The sequence below is a fragment of the Rhincodon typus genome, chromosome 18, assembly GCF_021869965.1.
Source record: "Rhincodon typus isolate 14 chromosome 18, sRhiTyp1.1, whole genome shotgun sequence".
Taxonomy (NCBI): domain Eukaryota; kingdom Metazoa; phylum Chordata; class Chondrichthyes; order Orectolobiformes; family Rhincodontidae; genus Rhincodon; species Rhincodon typus.
In genome coordinates this window covers 7662239-7678734 of record NC_063349.1, presented here as the reverse complement: position 1 = coordinate 7678734, position 16496 = coordinate 7662239, and the positions used below count along the sequence as shown (strand labels likewise).

Here is a 16496-nt window from a genome sequence, read left to right as displayed (position 1 = left end):
TTAACTGCCGTCGGGGCAATTAACTATGGGCAATAAATGTTGGTCCAGCCAGTGACCCCCACATCCCATAAATGAGTCAAACAAAAACACGATATCACCGTAACGATGAGAGGTTACAGCCTTTAACCAGTGTGTCTGCCTCTATAGATAAGCAGTCTGACCTGCTGAGTTTCCCATCATTTCCAACATGCATTTGGCATCAAGCTACTCTTCAAAATTTAAATAATCGGTGTTTTCAAACAGGTCAGTCAAGGCGGGCAGGGAGAGCTCCCTCTCTCATTGCAGGGTACGTATTATAACCAGGGTGAAACGGTTTATCTGTCTATCTCGTGCTGCATTTGAAACAGAACCAGCAGCGGATGACCTCGCTCAGACCCTAGAGAACATTCTGGAGGCAGGACCAGGACCAGCACAGTAGCTGTCCAACAACCACTAGCCCCATTTACCATCTTACTTGCCCCATCTACCCCATGCAGCACAGGACTGCAGGGAGCCAAATCCTCAGTTTAGGAAAATTTAACAGGTCACCGTGGGCTTATGTGCTCAGTGCCAAAATAAAATGGGCTTGTGCATAATTATTTCGAACTATGTTCAACGAGGAGAATTGTTTTGAAATTGAGCCAGTGGAAGGTTTAGCAACAAATATCGGTTCCAATCGCAAACACTGAATATCAATGGCTGGTGCTGTATATTTTAAACGTTAATGATCATGAAAAGCTGGTAATGGTTTGCTGTTTGCCCCCACACTTGCTGCACTGGAACAGGTGCCTACAGCCTCACAGCTATCATATCTGAACGGCCATTACTCGTCCAGACCTGTCAATGTCGATAGACTATTCGACTGCAGAGACCATCACCACAGAGCTTCAATTTTACCCTTGCGAATTAGTCTCTGGAGTGCTGCTCAGGAACCAGGAGTGGGGGTGTCCTCCCTGTCATCTGGGCCTCCATCAGACAGCAGATGCTTGGGAGCAACCCCTCCCCAGCAACCACAAGCCGCAAGAAGATTAGGAAGGCTCTGTTAGTGTATGGACGGACGTGGCATTGATCCTATTGTGGTAGCCCACCCGTAAGCGACAAACCAATTGTATTGCCCAGATTGTTATTAAGTTAGTTAGACGCAGCACAAGTTATAAGAGGTCACGAAACTGATTTTAGAGACTGTTCGATTATGATCAGGAGCTGTAAATAGTTACAGCCAGATGATTAAGGTCTACTGGTGTTAAAACACACACACACTCAGGGGCACAATAACTCACCACCATACAGTTCAGTGCCATTCGAATAACCTGCATAAGTCTCATTGATGGCATCCACTGAAATAAACAGAACAGTATAAGCATGTGCTAGGGAACCAGACAAGTATAACCCAGAGCTGAGAGGGTTTCTCAGCCTATTGCCTTGAAGAACTTGATTCCATTCTCCCAGCTGCTCCATCTCAGTCACATTACTTCAGTGATATTACCTTCCAGACCAGTGCTTCCTCCAAGTAATCCTTCTTCCTCAGGATTCCTCCCCACTCTTGTGGGCAGGACTCCTCCACTTCACACAAACTATTGTTCTTATTGTTTTCCCTTCCTCCCAAAACATGACAGGGCTTAGTCTCCTAAAGCCTTTGTATTTCATAGATTCTGCCATGTCTTCCAACTCAAGGGGGACGTCACCAACAAACACACCTTCCCCTGACCCCCGCCGAGCCCACACCACCTCCTGTCCACCCACCACCAAACTTTCAGATCCATGATATCTCAGTGACTCAGTCATCTCATTTCTCCGTCATTTAGCTGCCTCCTTTTTCACCACGTAGGGTGCTAAGCACTCCTTCCAATGCATTCCTTACACCTCTTTCAATTTCTTTCACTGCGTTTGCTCCTCATGACATGTAATACATCTACAGGGCAAATACACCAATACATGCCTGCACAGGAGGACAGTGTGGTGTCCTGGAACAATGCATCCCATATTCCCATGAGACTTTCACGTCAATGATACTCGGGAGACAGCATCTGCTGCGCTAAAATAATACCGTGGGTATCGTCTACTGGCTCTCGGAGGACTTGGGGGAAAAGCATGGGACCCTCAGGCTATATGTTGTGGTGGAACATCTGCGCATGTGGTGTTAAGGGGATCGGTGTTGCCCCTCAGCACCATTCATCATACGAAAAGATGCACGGCTGAAGAGACCAAGCTGTACTTACGTGTCAACACCTGAACAGAGATTGGCTGTTTCTGCTGAATCGTTTGAGTGTGGTTGAACCTCGCATAGCAGATGTAGTCCCCCCGAGTGTCCTCCGGTTGCACATTTGAAAAATACAGATCTCCGTTCAGACCCTGTGAGACCCGTTCGTTCTGTGCAAACCTTTGCATCACTACAGAGAGAGAGAGAGAGAGAGAGAGAGAGAAACACACCGAGAATAAAGATTTAATCGTGTGCAATGCTGGGACTGAAGGCGTTTCGCCTTCCATGTCTCACCGTTTGGATCGTAACATTAAGAATCACCTCGCAGTATACCCAAGGCAGAATCCTAGGCTCTCCTTCAGCTGCCTGCAAATCCATATGTGAAATATCTGGGAATAACAGCGTGGAGTTGGAGGAACACAGCAGGCCAGGGAGCATCAGAGGAGCAGGAAAGCTGACATTTCAGGTCAGGATCCTTCTTCAGGCCCGAAACGTCAACTTCACTGCTCCTCTGATGCTGCCTGGCCTGCTGCGTTCCTCCAGCTCCACACCGTGTTATCTCTGGCCCCAGCATCGGCAGTTCTTACTATCTCTGCAGTAAATATCTGGGATGTTTAGTCAACAGGTTCCGCAGTTCAGCGTGGTTGTGAATCCCCCTCATTCAGGAAATGTGGGCTGTCACCTACGGTACCACCCCTTCCCTGCTCTCGATCAGAGCTGGAATAATGACTGAAAATACATGCAGGTATCTCATAAGAAAATCACACAGCATCTAAGGCAGAGGGAAGGAGCCTTGGGTTTGATGATAAACACTCCCTATGCACCACAGGAGTCAGAAGAGAAATGGCTGAAATCCTACTCCAGACTACAATCTACCTAGAGGAGGGACTGGCTTCTGGAAGGATGGCCTTGAGTGTTGGGATAGTATTCCTGTGCCTGAAGGGCCGTGTTCAAGCTCCAGAGAACACCAGAGCAAAGACAAGGCAGAAGGAAAGTCTTGCACTTATAAGGCACCTTGCACGACCACAGGACATTCCAAAATCCTGACTGCCAGCACACTCTTAATGAAGAGCAGCCATTTTCTCAGTAGGAAACACAGTTGCCCTATTCGGCACTCTCGCAAACAACAGGGAGACAATACCAGATAATCTGTTACTTTGTGAGTTAATTGAAGGGGTCAACAATGGGCCCGGACCAAAGAAAGAACACCACCCTCCCCCCAACTTTTCTTCAAATTAGCCTTTTCACACCCACCATTGCAGGACATCAGTTTAATGTCTTATCTGATGCGTGGCAACGTCAATACTGCAGCATTCCCTCAGCACTGCACTGTCTAGTGAGGGGTGTGCTGAAGTCCTGGAGTGGGACCTGAACCCAAAACCTTCCAAGCTCAGCTGCCAGGAATGCTGCCCACTGAGGCACAGCTGATGGTGTTGTGAGGGGGTGGGGGACATGAGCGAGGGATGTGTTGGTGGGGGTGGCGGGAGACCCTCTTACTGTAGAAGTTGGGTGGGGCTCTTTAGCTTTGCTTCTAGCAGCCTAGGAGAGGGTGCTCCAAAGAAGAAAAACAAGTGGAAAGCAGTGGAAAACCAGCTCAGCTCCATCCTAATAGGTTGCTCCAGTACTAAAGTCACCGAAAGTTCCAGCCATGCTCCAGTGACTTGGGTTCAAATCACTGTCAGGGAGGGGAAAGGATAAGGTTAGGGCATTAATTCTATTTATCAAAGCCAGGCTCGTTGATGGTGACCACAAAACTACCAGTAATCAATCAAACGTGAACAAAATCCACAATCCTCATCTGGTTTGATCTCCATAACTCTTGACTCCTTCTCTAAGTGGCTGAGTACGCTGCTACCAATGCCAGATGGACTGCAGCAGTTTAAAAGGCACCTTCTCAAGGTTAATAAGAGACAGGCAACATATGCTGGTCATGCCAGCAAGGCTCAAGTCTCATGAATGAATTTTTAAAATTTTCCTACGTAAGGATTGAATCAGAACCTGTTGACCACTGCAGGACAGACAAAATCCAGTGGAAATTCTCTGTCAGAATCGCTGACCTTCTTGCAGATTTCCATGCTGTCATCTCCACACCAGTTTTTCTTTCTTTCTCAACAAGCAGATTTGCTGGCAGCTCGGGTTATTCATTTTGGCTGGTTTCCAATTTTGAACGTGGAACATTACCAATGAGAAACAGCAGATGTTGACGAGGGTAGAGCAGTGGATGTGGTTTACTTGGACTTTAGTGGAGCCTTTGACAAGGTTTCGCATGGTAGACTAATTAGTAAAGTTGGATCATGTGGGATTCAGGGTGAGTTTGCCAATTGGATACAAACTTGGCTTTAAAGGTAGGAGACAGAGAGTGGTGCTAGAGGGTTGTTTTTTGGACTAGAGGTTTGTGACCAGAGATTTTGCACAAGGATCGGTGTTAGGTCCATTTTGTTTGTCACTTATAAAAATGATTTAGATGAGAACATAGGAGGCACGATGAGTAAGTTTGCAGATGACACCAAAATTGCTGGTGTAATGGGCAGTGAAGAAGGTTATCTAAGATTACAAAGAGACCTTGATCATTTAGGCTGAGGAGTGGCCGATGGAGTTTAACTTGGATAAATTTGAGGTATCGCATTTTGGTAACGCAAACAAGGACTGGGCTTATACAATTAATGGTAGGGCCTTGGGTAATGATGTAGAATGGAGACACCTAGGGGTTCAGGAACATAATTCTCTGCAGATTGCATCACAGATACACAAGATGTATAAGAAGGCATTTAGCACGTTTGCTCAGACCTTTGAGTTTAGGAGTTGGGAAGTCACGTTGAGGTTGTACAGGACATTGGTGAGGCCTTTTCTGGAGTACTGTGTACAGTTCTGGTCGTCCTGTTATGGGAAGGATATTATTAAACTGGAGAGGGTTCAGCAAAGATTGACCAGGATACTGCTGGGAATGGAGAGTTTGAGATATAAAAATAGACTGGAAAGGCTGGCACTTCTTTCACTTGAGCGTAGGAGGTTGAGGGGTAAACCTGATAGAGGCTTATAAAATCATGAGAGGCATAGATGGGGTGAATGACAATGGTCTTTTCCTAAGGGTGGGGGATTTCAAAACTAGGGTGCATAATTTTAAGGTCAGAGGGGAAAGATTTAACAAAGACTTGAGGGGAAACATTTTTATAGAGAGTGGCTTGTGTGCGAATGAAATGCCAGAGAAAGTGGTAAATGCAGGTACAGTTACAACATTTAAAAGACATTTGGATAAGTTCAGGAATAGAAAATGTTTGGAGGGATATGGGCCAATTGCAGTCACATGGGACTAGTTTAGTTTAGGATTATGGTTGGCGTGGACTGGTTGGCCAAAGGGTGCATTTCTATGCTGTATAACTCTATGACTCTACATGCACCGTTTCTGTGTATGACTGTAAGAATACTGGTCACAATGCTATAGCTGGGTCCAGGAGAGAGATTGGTAAATATTGCGGCAGTGTTCTGTTGTCGGGTCAAACGTGACTTTTTTTTTTAAAAGCATGGTAAACACCAAGTCTACACAAGTAAAACCCTCGGCCACAAGGCTGCTAGAGAGAAGCATCACTGGCAAATGGTGTAAACACTTATTTTCAGATCAAAACATTAACGTTTTGGACTACATCACCCCTCAAGTCTGACTTAATCCATTACATCTTATTAATTTATGACTCCTTATCTTTCAGTGAACCAGACCCAAACATGGTCTGTCTCTCTCATTTCCCTCCGATGCTGTTAGCCCTTAACTTACAGGAGGTGCCCAGTGACATGGAATTTGGGCTACTGGTTGGTTCAATGGCAATCAATGGTAACCAAGCCTTCAGAGCCAGAGAAGGAACAAAGCCAAAGGGCATGGGGTATGCTCACTGACTCCAGATCCACAAACATGCCTTCCTTCAACAGGAGTCTCACCTCAGAGATTTCCTCTCACTGTCTCAGAACCAGCCTCTCCTGAATTTGGGCACTGCACTTATGTTCCAGTTCGTTGCTCAAACACCCTGCGGTATTTCCCTTGTCTCTCCATGTGGAAGGTAGGCTATGCCAATTTTAATTCGCTCCTTTCACCTCCCATAACCACTCAGCACCAGCACTGCATACCCCGCTTGACCTTCCAATCCCCACATTCCACCCCACTTTTCCCATCACTGAACCTTAAATATCTACATGATGGCTCAAGTCCTGGCAACTTGCTAAATCGAACATTCAGCAAGTCTCAGTATAACCAAATCACAATCCTGCTCACACTCGCATGCTTTCTGCCACTTGAGGGTGGTAAGCCTTCAAAAGTTGGCCAATCCCTCCAGTCAGCTCCCAATGTCCAGTCAACTCGGCTATTTCTTGGGAACTGCACAGACAAGCCCGAGAGGTCTGCTCCATACTTACAGTTATCCATCCAGAAGATGATCGGAGGTGGCAGGCCAGATGGCGGGTTACAGGGGAGGACGAGCGAAGCCCCCTCACGGACTTCGATCACATCAATCTTTTCTTTTGCCCACATGGGGGACCCTGTAAAATGGGAGCAGCATAGATCACAAAGTTAACAACATGAATCTTGCCTGAAGAATGGTACGGGCTGCACAGATAACAGGGGAGGTATCATGGTTGCCTGGAATCATCTTTGGGAAGGTTCAGCAAACAAACACTCAACATAATCCTACCATATTTCTTTGTCCATTATAGCAGAGCAGTTGCCCTGTTTAGGTTCAGCAACCCCCGTTACAATAATGGACGGTAACAAAGACACTTGTTTGTTCAATGGCACCTCCAGCAAGAGTTTCTAGACTGACATGACCACAATATCGACAGGACAGGCATTTAGATTTCCAACGGAAGTGCGTGGAGTCATTATTTATGAAAACTTGCGACGAACAGTGGTAAGGCTGCTCAAGGAACACCAGTGCAGGTCAACAAAAGGTTGGTATTGCAATCCAATATCTGAGAAGTAAATGACATTTCTACTTGCTACTGTCCCCACCCTTCCGGTCACATTCAAAATTCTTTCGGCCTCCACCCAGTGAAATACAGAGGTTCAGGTTGCTCATTCCAACATACTGGGGATCAGACCCACTCGGATACACCAGAGGACGGTGTTGTATGTGTCGTGGGGAGAGCAATACTGAACAGATTGTTCCAATGGCACATTGTCTTTCCCATAGAGCTAGAGTAGATGGTGCTGTTAGAAATGCAGATGTCAAAGGATACAGGTATCAGGAAAGGAACCACAGGAACTAATTCATGCAAAGTTATTGCCAACCATCAGTCACACAGTTACCTTCCAGGAGAATGAATTTGATGATTAAAAACAGGTCTTTGGTTAGAAAAGAAAGAAATGAGATAATTAACAAAATCAAATTCAACATTACATGGAACAAATGCACTGACAAGATTAAAGTTTTAAAAAAAAAATTTGCATTTACGTAGCACCACTTTACCACCTCAAGACCAAAGTGCTCGACATGAGATGTGCGGGCACCGCTGAATGTAGCCAATTTGCACACAGCAAGATTCCGCAAACAGCAATGTGAAAACGACCAGTTAAGCTGCTTTAGTGACATTGATTGGGGTATAAACATCAGCAAGGGAAAACTGCCCGAACCTCTTTCATGCAATCTTTTACAACTAACTAACAGGGCAGACAGGGCCTCGGTCTCAGAATAAGAACAATGGCTCAATCCAGACAGTTATGTTAAATAAATTCCTGTCTTCATTAATAAGGTTCTGAATCAGTGGAGTTTTTCTTCAATTGTTCTCCCTCAGCATTGGGTCTCAAAATGGGCCATTTCACACATTCCAAACCTTTCTCAGAAATTCGTTGGCGCTGCTAGCGCCGTGATTTAATTGGAACTTACTGCATGCTTTTTAAGTCATGCATCGGAGCCACTCTGTTCAGCGGAAAACGTGGCACAGTCAGGTTCCAAGATTGCTCCCTTGGCTTCTATCAAGATGACTCAGAACCTGGCCACAGCCTTCCTCGCTGAGCGAGTCCGAAAGCACCACATTTAGATGCCTAAATGATGGAAGCTGTCACCTCAGGATAGACATGTAAAGTCAGATCACAGCAACAATCTCATCCAAACTATAGCACTGGGTGGGTTGTGCCTATGTGTAGTGGTTAACTCCATCTTCAAGCTAATGTGCTTTGTGGTTTTATCCGCTGGATATATCACAGAGAATTGGCTTCTAAGTCCATCAGCCAGTCTGTTCCGCTACTCAGTGGTATATTGACTGATCTGATAATCCTCAACACCACATTCCTGCCTTTTCCCATTAATCCTTCATTCCCTTACTGATTAAAAATCTACCTCAGTCTCAACAGCAATACAGTCATACAGCACAGAAACAGGGCCTTTGGTCCAACCAGTCCATGTTCTCTGCGTCAAAGAATTCCACAGTTTCGCCACCCTCTGACAGAAGAAATTTCTCCTCATCTGTCTTAAATAAGATTATGCCCTCTGATACTAGACTCTCTCACAGGAGGGAAAACAACCTCTGTGTATCTATCCTGTCAAGTCCTCTAGGAACCTTTTATGTTTGAGTAAAGTCACCCCTTGTTTTTGTACACCCCAACTAGTACAGGCCCAATCTACTCAACATCTCCTCATCAGACAGTCCCACCATACCTGTTATATGCGGGTACAGTTGTGCCACCTTTTCTGGATTGCTTCCTGAAATAAGTGCACAGGGGCAGACATCGAGTCACCTTTGTACACATGTGCATAGTATATGAGCTCTAACCAGCCAGTTCAAAGCCAGTCCCTAGACTGAGGAGACCTTCGGAATCTCCTGTTTATATCTGTCAGCCAGGGCTCCCTGATTGGGGTTGTTAATCTGGACCAATCAAGGATCCGAGTCAACCTGGTTCCAAGCACTACATCCCTCCCCCTTTAAATCCAGGGACGTACGCCCATGAAAAAACCGGCATAGTCGACGTGTAACCAAGTCCAGGGTTTACCCGGCCAGTCCCATAAACGTGGGGGTGCCGCCGGCAGTAACGTTTCTCCCTGTTGGCACTCTGGGCACTGTCCCATCAACGCAGCTATGTCAGCATCCAGTCCTCGCGAGCAGACATTGCTTCTTGCCAACATCTTCATTTTGGAAATCCCTGGGCAACCCTGGGGTTCAGACAGTATCTGGTGGCAACCTCTCCTTGGGAAAATCACTCTTGCTCCCCACAGTAATATGCTGTTCTCTGTGGTGATCCAGTTTTGCCAGATCTAGAAAGGTTTCAATCCTGGTTCTGATGGCCCTCCTATTTCCCCCATCAGTACCAGCTGTTTTAGTTTCACTAGGACAGGATATTTCTGGTGTCCACAGTCAGATATTGTCGATGGTGACCGGAAGGTGTCTAGAAAGTTTAAAATCAGAACGGACTCTTCTAGGGGAAGTACCTCTGGTAGGGTATCTGCCTAGAGGGAGTTGGGTCAAGGCAGGCCCCTAGACTGAGAAGATTCTCAATTTCCTGTTTGTATCTGTCAACTAGGGCTCCCTGATTTGCCCAGGTTAACAACTCCAATCCGGATCACATAGTCACTGGCCCTGGTTCCAATCACTACACCTCCAATTCCTGCTTATTTTTCCTTAGATAAGGGGCCCCAAACTGTTCATACTATTCCATCTGTGGTCTGACTGGTACCTTCTCTAGTTTTAGCAAAACCTCCTTATTTTGATATTCCATTCCCTTTGAAGTAAGGCCAACATTCCCATTTACCTTCCCCATTACCCATTGAACTTGGATGCTGGCTTTCTGTGATTGATGGATGAGGGCTCCCAAATCCCTCTGCTCTGTAGCTTTTTGCAGCTATTCTCTATTTACTTAATATTCAGCTCCTCTATTCTTCCTGCCAAAATAAATTAGCTTCCATTTCCCCACATTACTTTCCATTTATTGATTGTTCTTGATGAGACAGATGACTTGGAGTTTATTTACAACATTCAGCTCGGACATCATAGGGTCACACACATACATTCTGGATTCTGTGTTTGCTGATGTTATCGTACATTGTTACTTCATTGGTCAGTGTATAATCACTGCTATTGGGCTCAACAATTTTCAGTGTGGATATCAGCTCCGTACAGTCTCCGAGATACAATTAAATACATGGATCAAAGTCGCAATAATAGTTAAGCAACACATTTACTCACTGGACTGGCGGATGACAATTTTGTTGGACAGGGCTGTGCCACGGTCATTCATTGCCGTGCACTGATACTCTCCTTCGTAAGTTTCTGCTTTCCCGCCACCCACTATGTTAATGTGTAGTGTCCCTGAGTTTGGCTTCATTGTCACTCGCGGGTCTTTGTCCAGGTTGAAATGGGTTCCATTGCGGGTCCAGGAAAACCTACAGAAAGGTGCCGTGCAATTAGAAAACAAAAGCAGATCCCCAAGACGCCAGGTTCTTGCAGCAAATTTCTACAAGTTTCTGCATTCACATCATATGGTTCAAAGTTTCATGCCCTCATTTTTAGTAGAATATAAAAGAATGGGTCACGTTAGGAACTTTGAATTACAAGGCTGTAGAGTCACGCCCCACTCCAAAATTTCAGTACGAAAGCTATGCTGTCACTGTGGGAGACAGGGTGGTCTTTGGGCCAAGACAGGAGGAAATTGTCCTGTTTACTTCAGTGAAGTTTCTCCCTTGACCAACCTCAAGAAAGTCTGGCTCCTGATTCTTAGGTAACAGGGTCACAGAATTATTACTGCTCAAAAGGAGGCCATTCAGCCCACTGTGCCCAGGCAGGAACCCAATATGAATGCCCAAGTCCATTCATAATGAGTTTAAACCGAGATAACATCCCAATTAACAGAACTGATCTCGGGCACAATTTGGATTTGAACGCCAAGGACTGGAAAACACAATAAATGGGAAAGGAAAAGGCCAAGATTCTTCAACTTTGACCTCTTCCAACACAAAGAAATGGCAGTATTCAATACTTAACAAGGTCACAAAATACACAAATACCAGAACTTATTCATTGGTTACCTTGGGGAAAAATATATCCAATCAGACTATACTAATTGCAAAACCAGGACAGAAAATGCACAATGATAAAACCAGGTCATATGTGTATCACAATGATGGGTACTGCAGGATACCCTGAAAGCAATGTCACCCAAAATAATTTAAAAAAAAAGAAAACAAAAAACCCTGACCGATAACACAGGGCACAATGGTAAAGAACAGCAAAAGGGGGATAAATCAGAAAATCACATTATTGTTACAAAGCAGGTGGCAGTTATTTGTCTCTTTGGTTCTTGCACTGGCTCTTCAAATCAGCATCCTTACCTAATGCCAATCTCCTGCCTTATCCCCCTTGGCCTTGCACACTATTTGAATCAGTCAATGCCCTCTTGAATTGACCTTGCCTCAATTGAACATGCCTTCACCATTTTCCAGGTCCTTCATTTCATACCCTAACTACTTGCTGTGTGAAGAAGGCTTTTTCTCACATCACCCTTGCTCCTTTTGCACATCATTTTAAATCTACATCTTCTCATTCTCATTCCTTTTACGAGCAATAACAGCTTCTCACCATCTCCTCTGTCTAGCCCAGTCATGATGTTTGAAACCTCCATCAAATGTCCTCTCATCCTCCTCCTCTCCAAGGAGAACAGTTCCAACTTCTTCAGGAATGAGGTTAGATTGAAGTTTCTCATTCCGGGGGCCATTCTTGTGAATCACTTCTGCACTCTGTGCAATGCATTCCCATCTTTTCCATAACGTGGCACCCACAAATGGACACATCAGCTGAGGTCTAGCAAGTGTCTTGTACAAGTTCAACTTCACCTCCTTGTTCTCGTGCACTATGCCTCGAATAATAAAGCCAAAGATGCTGTCAGCTTTACTAACTGCCCTTTCCACCTGTCCTGCCACTTCCAATGATCTGTGCACATCTGCACCCAGGTCCTTCTACTCTTGCACACCGTTTAGAATTATAGCCCCTGTTGTATATTGTCTTTCAGTGTTCTGCCTACTGAAGTGCATCAGCTCATATTTCTCTGCATTGAAACTCATCTACCATATATCTGCCCACTCAACCAACTTGGCCATGGCCTTTCGGACTTTGACACTTGCCTGCTCATAGTTTACAATTCTTCCAAATTTGTCATCTGCCAACTGTGAAACTGTCCCCCACACAACGACAGCCAGATCATGAATTCATATCAGGAAAAGTAAAGGCCCCAATACCTATCCCTGGGAACCTCTACCGCAAACCTTCCTGCAAATCAAAAAATATGACTTGACAATTGATCTCTGTTTTCTATCACTCAGCCAATGTGAATCTACTTTTATACCAGGGCTGATAACTTTCATCAGCGTGGTAATGTATCAAACACTTTGTGGAAATCCACGTATATCACTTCAATGGCATTAACCTCATGTAGGCGGTCAGTTCTTCAAAAGCTCCAGCAAGTCAGTTAAACATGATTTCCCCTTTTAAAATCCATGCTAACTCCTCTTAAAATCAACCCACCTTTTTCCATTTGACTATTAATTCTATCCTGAACAACTATTTTGAGAAGCTTCCCCACAACTCAAGTTAGACTGGTCTGTAATTTCTGGGCTAATTCTCATAAGCTTTATTGAACAAGGCCGTAGTGTTTGTAATTCTCCAGTCTTCTGGCGTCTTTCCTGAATCCAGGAAAGACAAAGATTATGGCCAGTGCCCCTGAAATTTCTACCCTCACTTCTTTCAAAATCCTTAAATGTATCTCAGCTGGCCCTGTTTCCTTGTCAATTTTAAGCACGAAGAATTTGTCCAAGTATTTTGCAAACCCCGATAGTCACGTCTACTTTTCTCTCTTGGTTCCCACACCCTTGCCAAGATAGTTTAAAGACTTCCAAAAATAGTCAAGAGCTGGTATAAAACTTGACTGAGGGAAAGGCATTCCTCTGATGGTACTTTGCCTTTGGGGGTATATTTTGCCCTGTTTGCTTTTTGAGCAGAGGTTTTAAGATATAGGTGAAGAGATGTCTATTTGAATCCAATAAAGGAAACACAGTTTGTGAGGCCCTGGGTTCTCTTTTAAAGTTGAAACAATAGAAGCAGCCTGAATGGGTGGGGTCAAGCTCCTACAGATTTTAGTTTAGTTTTTCAGCAGGAGTTGCTGCTAGGTTCTTGAAGCTGGATGCAGAAGCATGTTTTTCCTCTGTGTTACAGCTACAGCTGGGGGTTCTCCACCTGCTGCTAGAATTGCAAATGAGACAATCTATTTCACTGAATTTACCTTTACCAAGGGTGTGTCTGTGGCATGTTGCTACATTGGAACAGTTACTGTTTAGCAGTTAAATAATTGATCATTCTGTTTAGTTTTCCAATAGAGTTAAGTTATTCTAATTTCTTCTTTCTTTTGTTGTATTTTAACTATAGTGGTTGAATAAAGTATGCTGTGCTTCAAGACTGGTAGCTTGACCAATCAAATTACATCTGGAATGCAACCCCTGGCACTTGCCCTTAAAATAAGAAAAAAAAAGTTATGGTCTGGGCTTGAGGGGGTTTGGTCTGATCTATAGCATTCCATAGTTTGAAGGTCCTAAGCAAAGCAAAGCAAAGCTACAATGAGAGATGTTGTGACGAGTGTTGATTTCAAGGAGTTGAAAACATCGAGGGACAAACAATATTGAGGATGGTCGTTTCAATCTCAAGGCCTGCAATTTATCCCGCACCTTGATAAATTGTTCAGAACCTCTCACAGCTCATCATACACAATATGCCCTGAAGAAGGGTCACTGGACCTGAAGCGTTAACTCTGATTTCTCTCCACAGATGCCACCAGGCCTGTTGAGTTTTTTCCAGCTATTTCTGATTTCCAGCATCCATGGTTCATTTTTTTTTGCCCTCATACACAATGTACTTCAGAATAAGTCAATGACTATTATGTGACTGAACATTCCAACCTGTTTTCAAAAGGCAGAATCGCACCAATGGGCAACGGGGTGAATAGTAACGACTTCATTTGTGTCTGACGGCACCGATTCAGGGGTGGGTGGGGGTGATATTGGCCACGACAAACTTAGGAGGAATGTCCAACAAAACAGAGAACAGAAGGATCAAGTAAATTTGACATAATGAGGAATGGTGAAGCCTGGACATGAGAGAGACATCAAGAAACAATGTGACACATATTCTGAGTTTGAGAGTTCCTGTACCCCCTCATTCGGATTTCAACATCTCCTTTGAGATAACTGGTGATCCTGACGAGCAATACAAACCTGGGAGCTGGTTTCCCCTTTGCCTCACATTGGATCAGTATGTTATCCCTTGGATCAATTATGTAATCCTTTGGAGACTGGTGGGTGATTGTAGGGGGTTGCGGCACTGGATGGGAAAAAAAAAAGCAGAGGGGGAGACCACGAATTAAAATGATGTTCAACCATTAACAGGGCATCAGCAGTTTTAAACGCAACACTCAAGTACTGTTCAAGCCAATTTGCCACATCAATGAGAATCCTTCAAGCTGCATGTAGATTCTGTGCTCTTCAGGAGACCCTGAGCAAAACTGGGAGTTCAGCTTCCCACCAGCTTGTTCTCGAGGGTCAGCCCTTGTCTCTCTGCTTCCCTGCACATATCTCGGAAGTCTAGTCAATTTCACAGGGGTTACCAAGCCCCTGGAAAGTGGCAGAGGGAAGGAAGAGTCTCAATCCCCTCCGAGAATTCTTCGGACACAATAGCCAAGTGATTAAAACGGATTTTGATTCCAAATTTTGTTTTCATTGCTGGGTGGTCAAAAAGTGGACAGTGTGGCTTAGAAAATAGGGCAGCAGCAACCATTAGGGAATCAGTAACAGAGGAACGGCAAACCCTCACAATTCCAGTGGACTCCAATACTGTTGGAGCATGCAGCTAGATTCTGGCTTGACCCGGCAAACAATCATTGGCTGAACCAAGTCCCAGAGACGTGCAAACACGACTCAACAACACAAACAGTGAATTGTTCCAACACACCGTTACCACACAGTCACAGCAAAAAAAAACACACACAAAAGGAGCAATGCACATGCAATGACCACCCTGGGCAAGGCTGACTCAGGCATTAAAAACGGCAAACAAATACAATACTTCAAACTGAAAGGAACACACTCTGAGGCTTTCGCCACACACCTTACAGGACACCAACTTACGTTCATCCAGAATTTTTGCTTTAATCCCCAGAATCAGCAAATGAGAGGGTAAACAGAACAGGTTTGTGGGAAAAAAGGGGAAGAAAACACACTGTCAGTACGGAAAAAGTTGCCGCCATATACTTACTGTATAAGTCATGCCAATCGTTTTGGATATGGCTTGGTTCCTACTTCAAGGTTAATGAGCAAAAAGTAAGTTGGTTGACTAACATTGGGAAAAAAAAAAATCACACTGTTTTGTATTTTGTGTCAGTGGAAGAAACTGAAGAGAAATAAATTACTTCCTGGTTAAGGCAAGCTTGGAATTTAACAGATCCCACAAAAAAATCTTGTGTCTTTTTTTTGAAACAACAGGAAATGCTTTTGTTTTTATCTGCAGTTATTTTGCATGTAATTATTCTGTACTAGGTGTGTGTCAACAGGCTCTGTCTCTCCATCATCCAGCTAACACTGGGCAGCCACCAACTTAAAGTTATCTCTGCACCTTAAGCCATCGGCACACTGAACTCCATTTCCTCTCCCCCAGCAGACAGTCCAGGAACAGCACAGGTTCGATATTGAATAAAACTCCTGTGACACTGTCCCATCAATGCAGGAATGGCACTGCCCTATGGTTTACGTACAGTTCTTTTTGATGAATAAAGAAACATCAGTGCCTAAAAGGCCTGAAGCACATTATTTCACACTGTTGCAGACATTATTGCAAGTGGCAGAACGTCTGTAAACAAAGCCATTAATATCTTTACAAGGACTGCACCCAGCCCTTCCTGCTTCTGAACTGCTGCTCTGAGAGACACACACAGCCCTGCTTTAATTGCCAGACATATTGCAGTTATGATGAAAGAAAAGCTGTCCACTTAGTTAGCTTGTAAATAATTAAACCCATCCATCATAGAACCATACATCACCCTCCTATACCTCAGGAAATGATCTGAATAGCTCTCATGTCAAATGAATTACAACACAGCAGTAAATCCCTTTTTTGTAAGTGAGGAGAAACTGTAAAGTAAATTAGCCAAACGAGATTGAAGTGAAAAACAAAGGCTTCCCATTTTCTATTCTTCTTATAAATACTATCAAAAGATTGCTCACCTTATTGCTGAGATAACAAGGTGTAGAGCTGGATGAACACAGCAGGCCAAGCAGCATCATAGGAGCAGGAAGCCTTCCTGCTCCTA

At 44.4% G+C, this 16496-nt stretch overlaps 1 protein-coding gene across 5 annotated transcripts in view; it reads right to left on the bottom strand.

Annotated features, from left to right (window-relative positions):
• nrcama (neuronal cell adhesion molecule a) overlaps positions 1-16496 on the bottom strand; it is a 358574-nt gene that overhangs the window by 82399 nt on the left and 259679 nt on the right. For 4 of the 5 annotated variants that reach the window (XM_048607557.1, XM_048607553.1, XM_048607555.1 and 1 more), the window contains 5 exons: positions 14410-14515; positions 10340-10536; positions 6581-6703; positions 2199-2369; positions 1260-1316 (listed from right to left, as the gene is read on the bottom strand). In XM_048607557.1, coding sequence (XP_048463514.1) covers positions 1260-1316; positions 2199-2369; positions 6581-6703; positions 10340-10536; positions 14410-14515 — 654 coding nt within the window. The remainder of the gene's footprint in view (positions 1-1259; positions 1317-2198; positions 2370-6580; positions 6704-10339; positions 10537-14409; positions 14516-16496) is intronic. The other variant, XM_048607554.1, reaches the window with a different exon arrangement.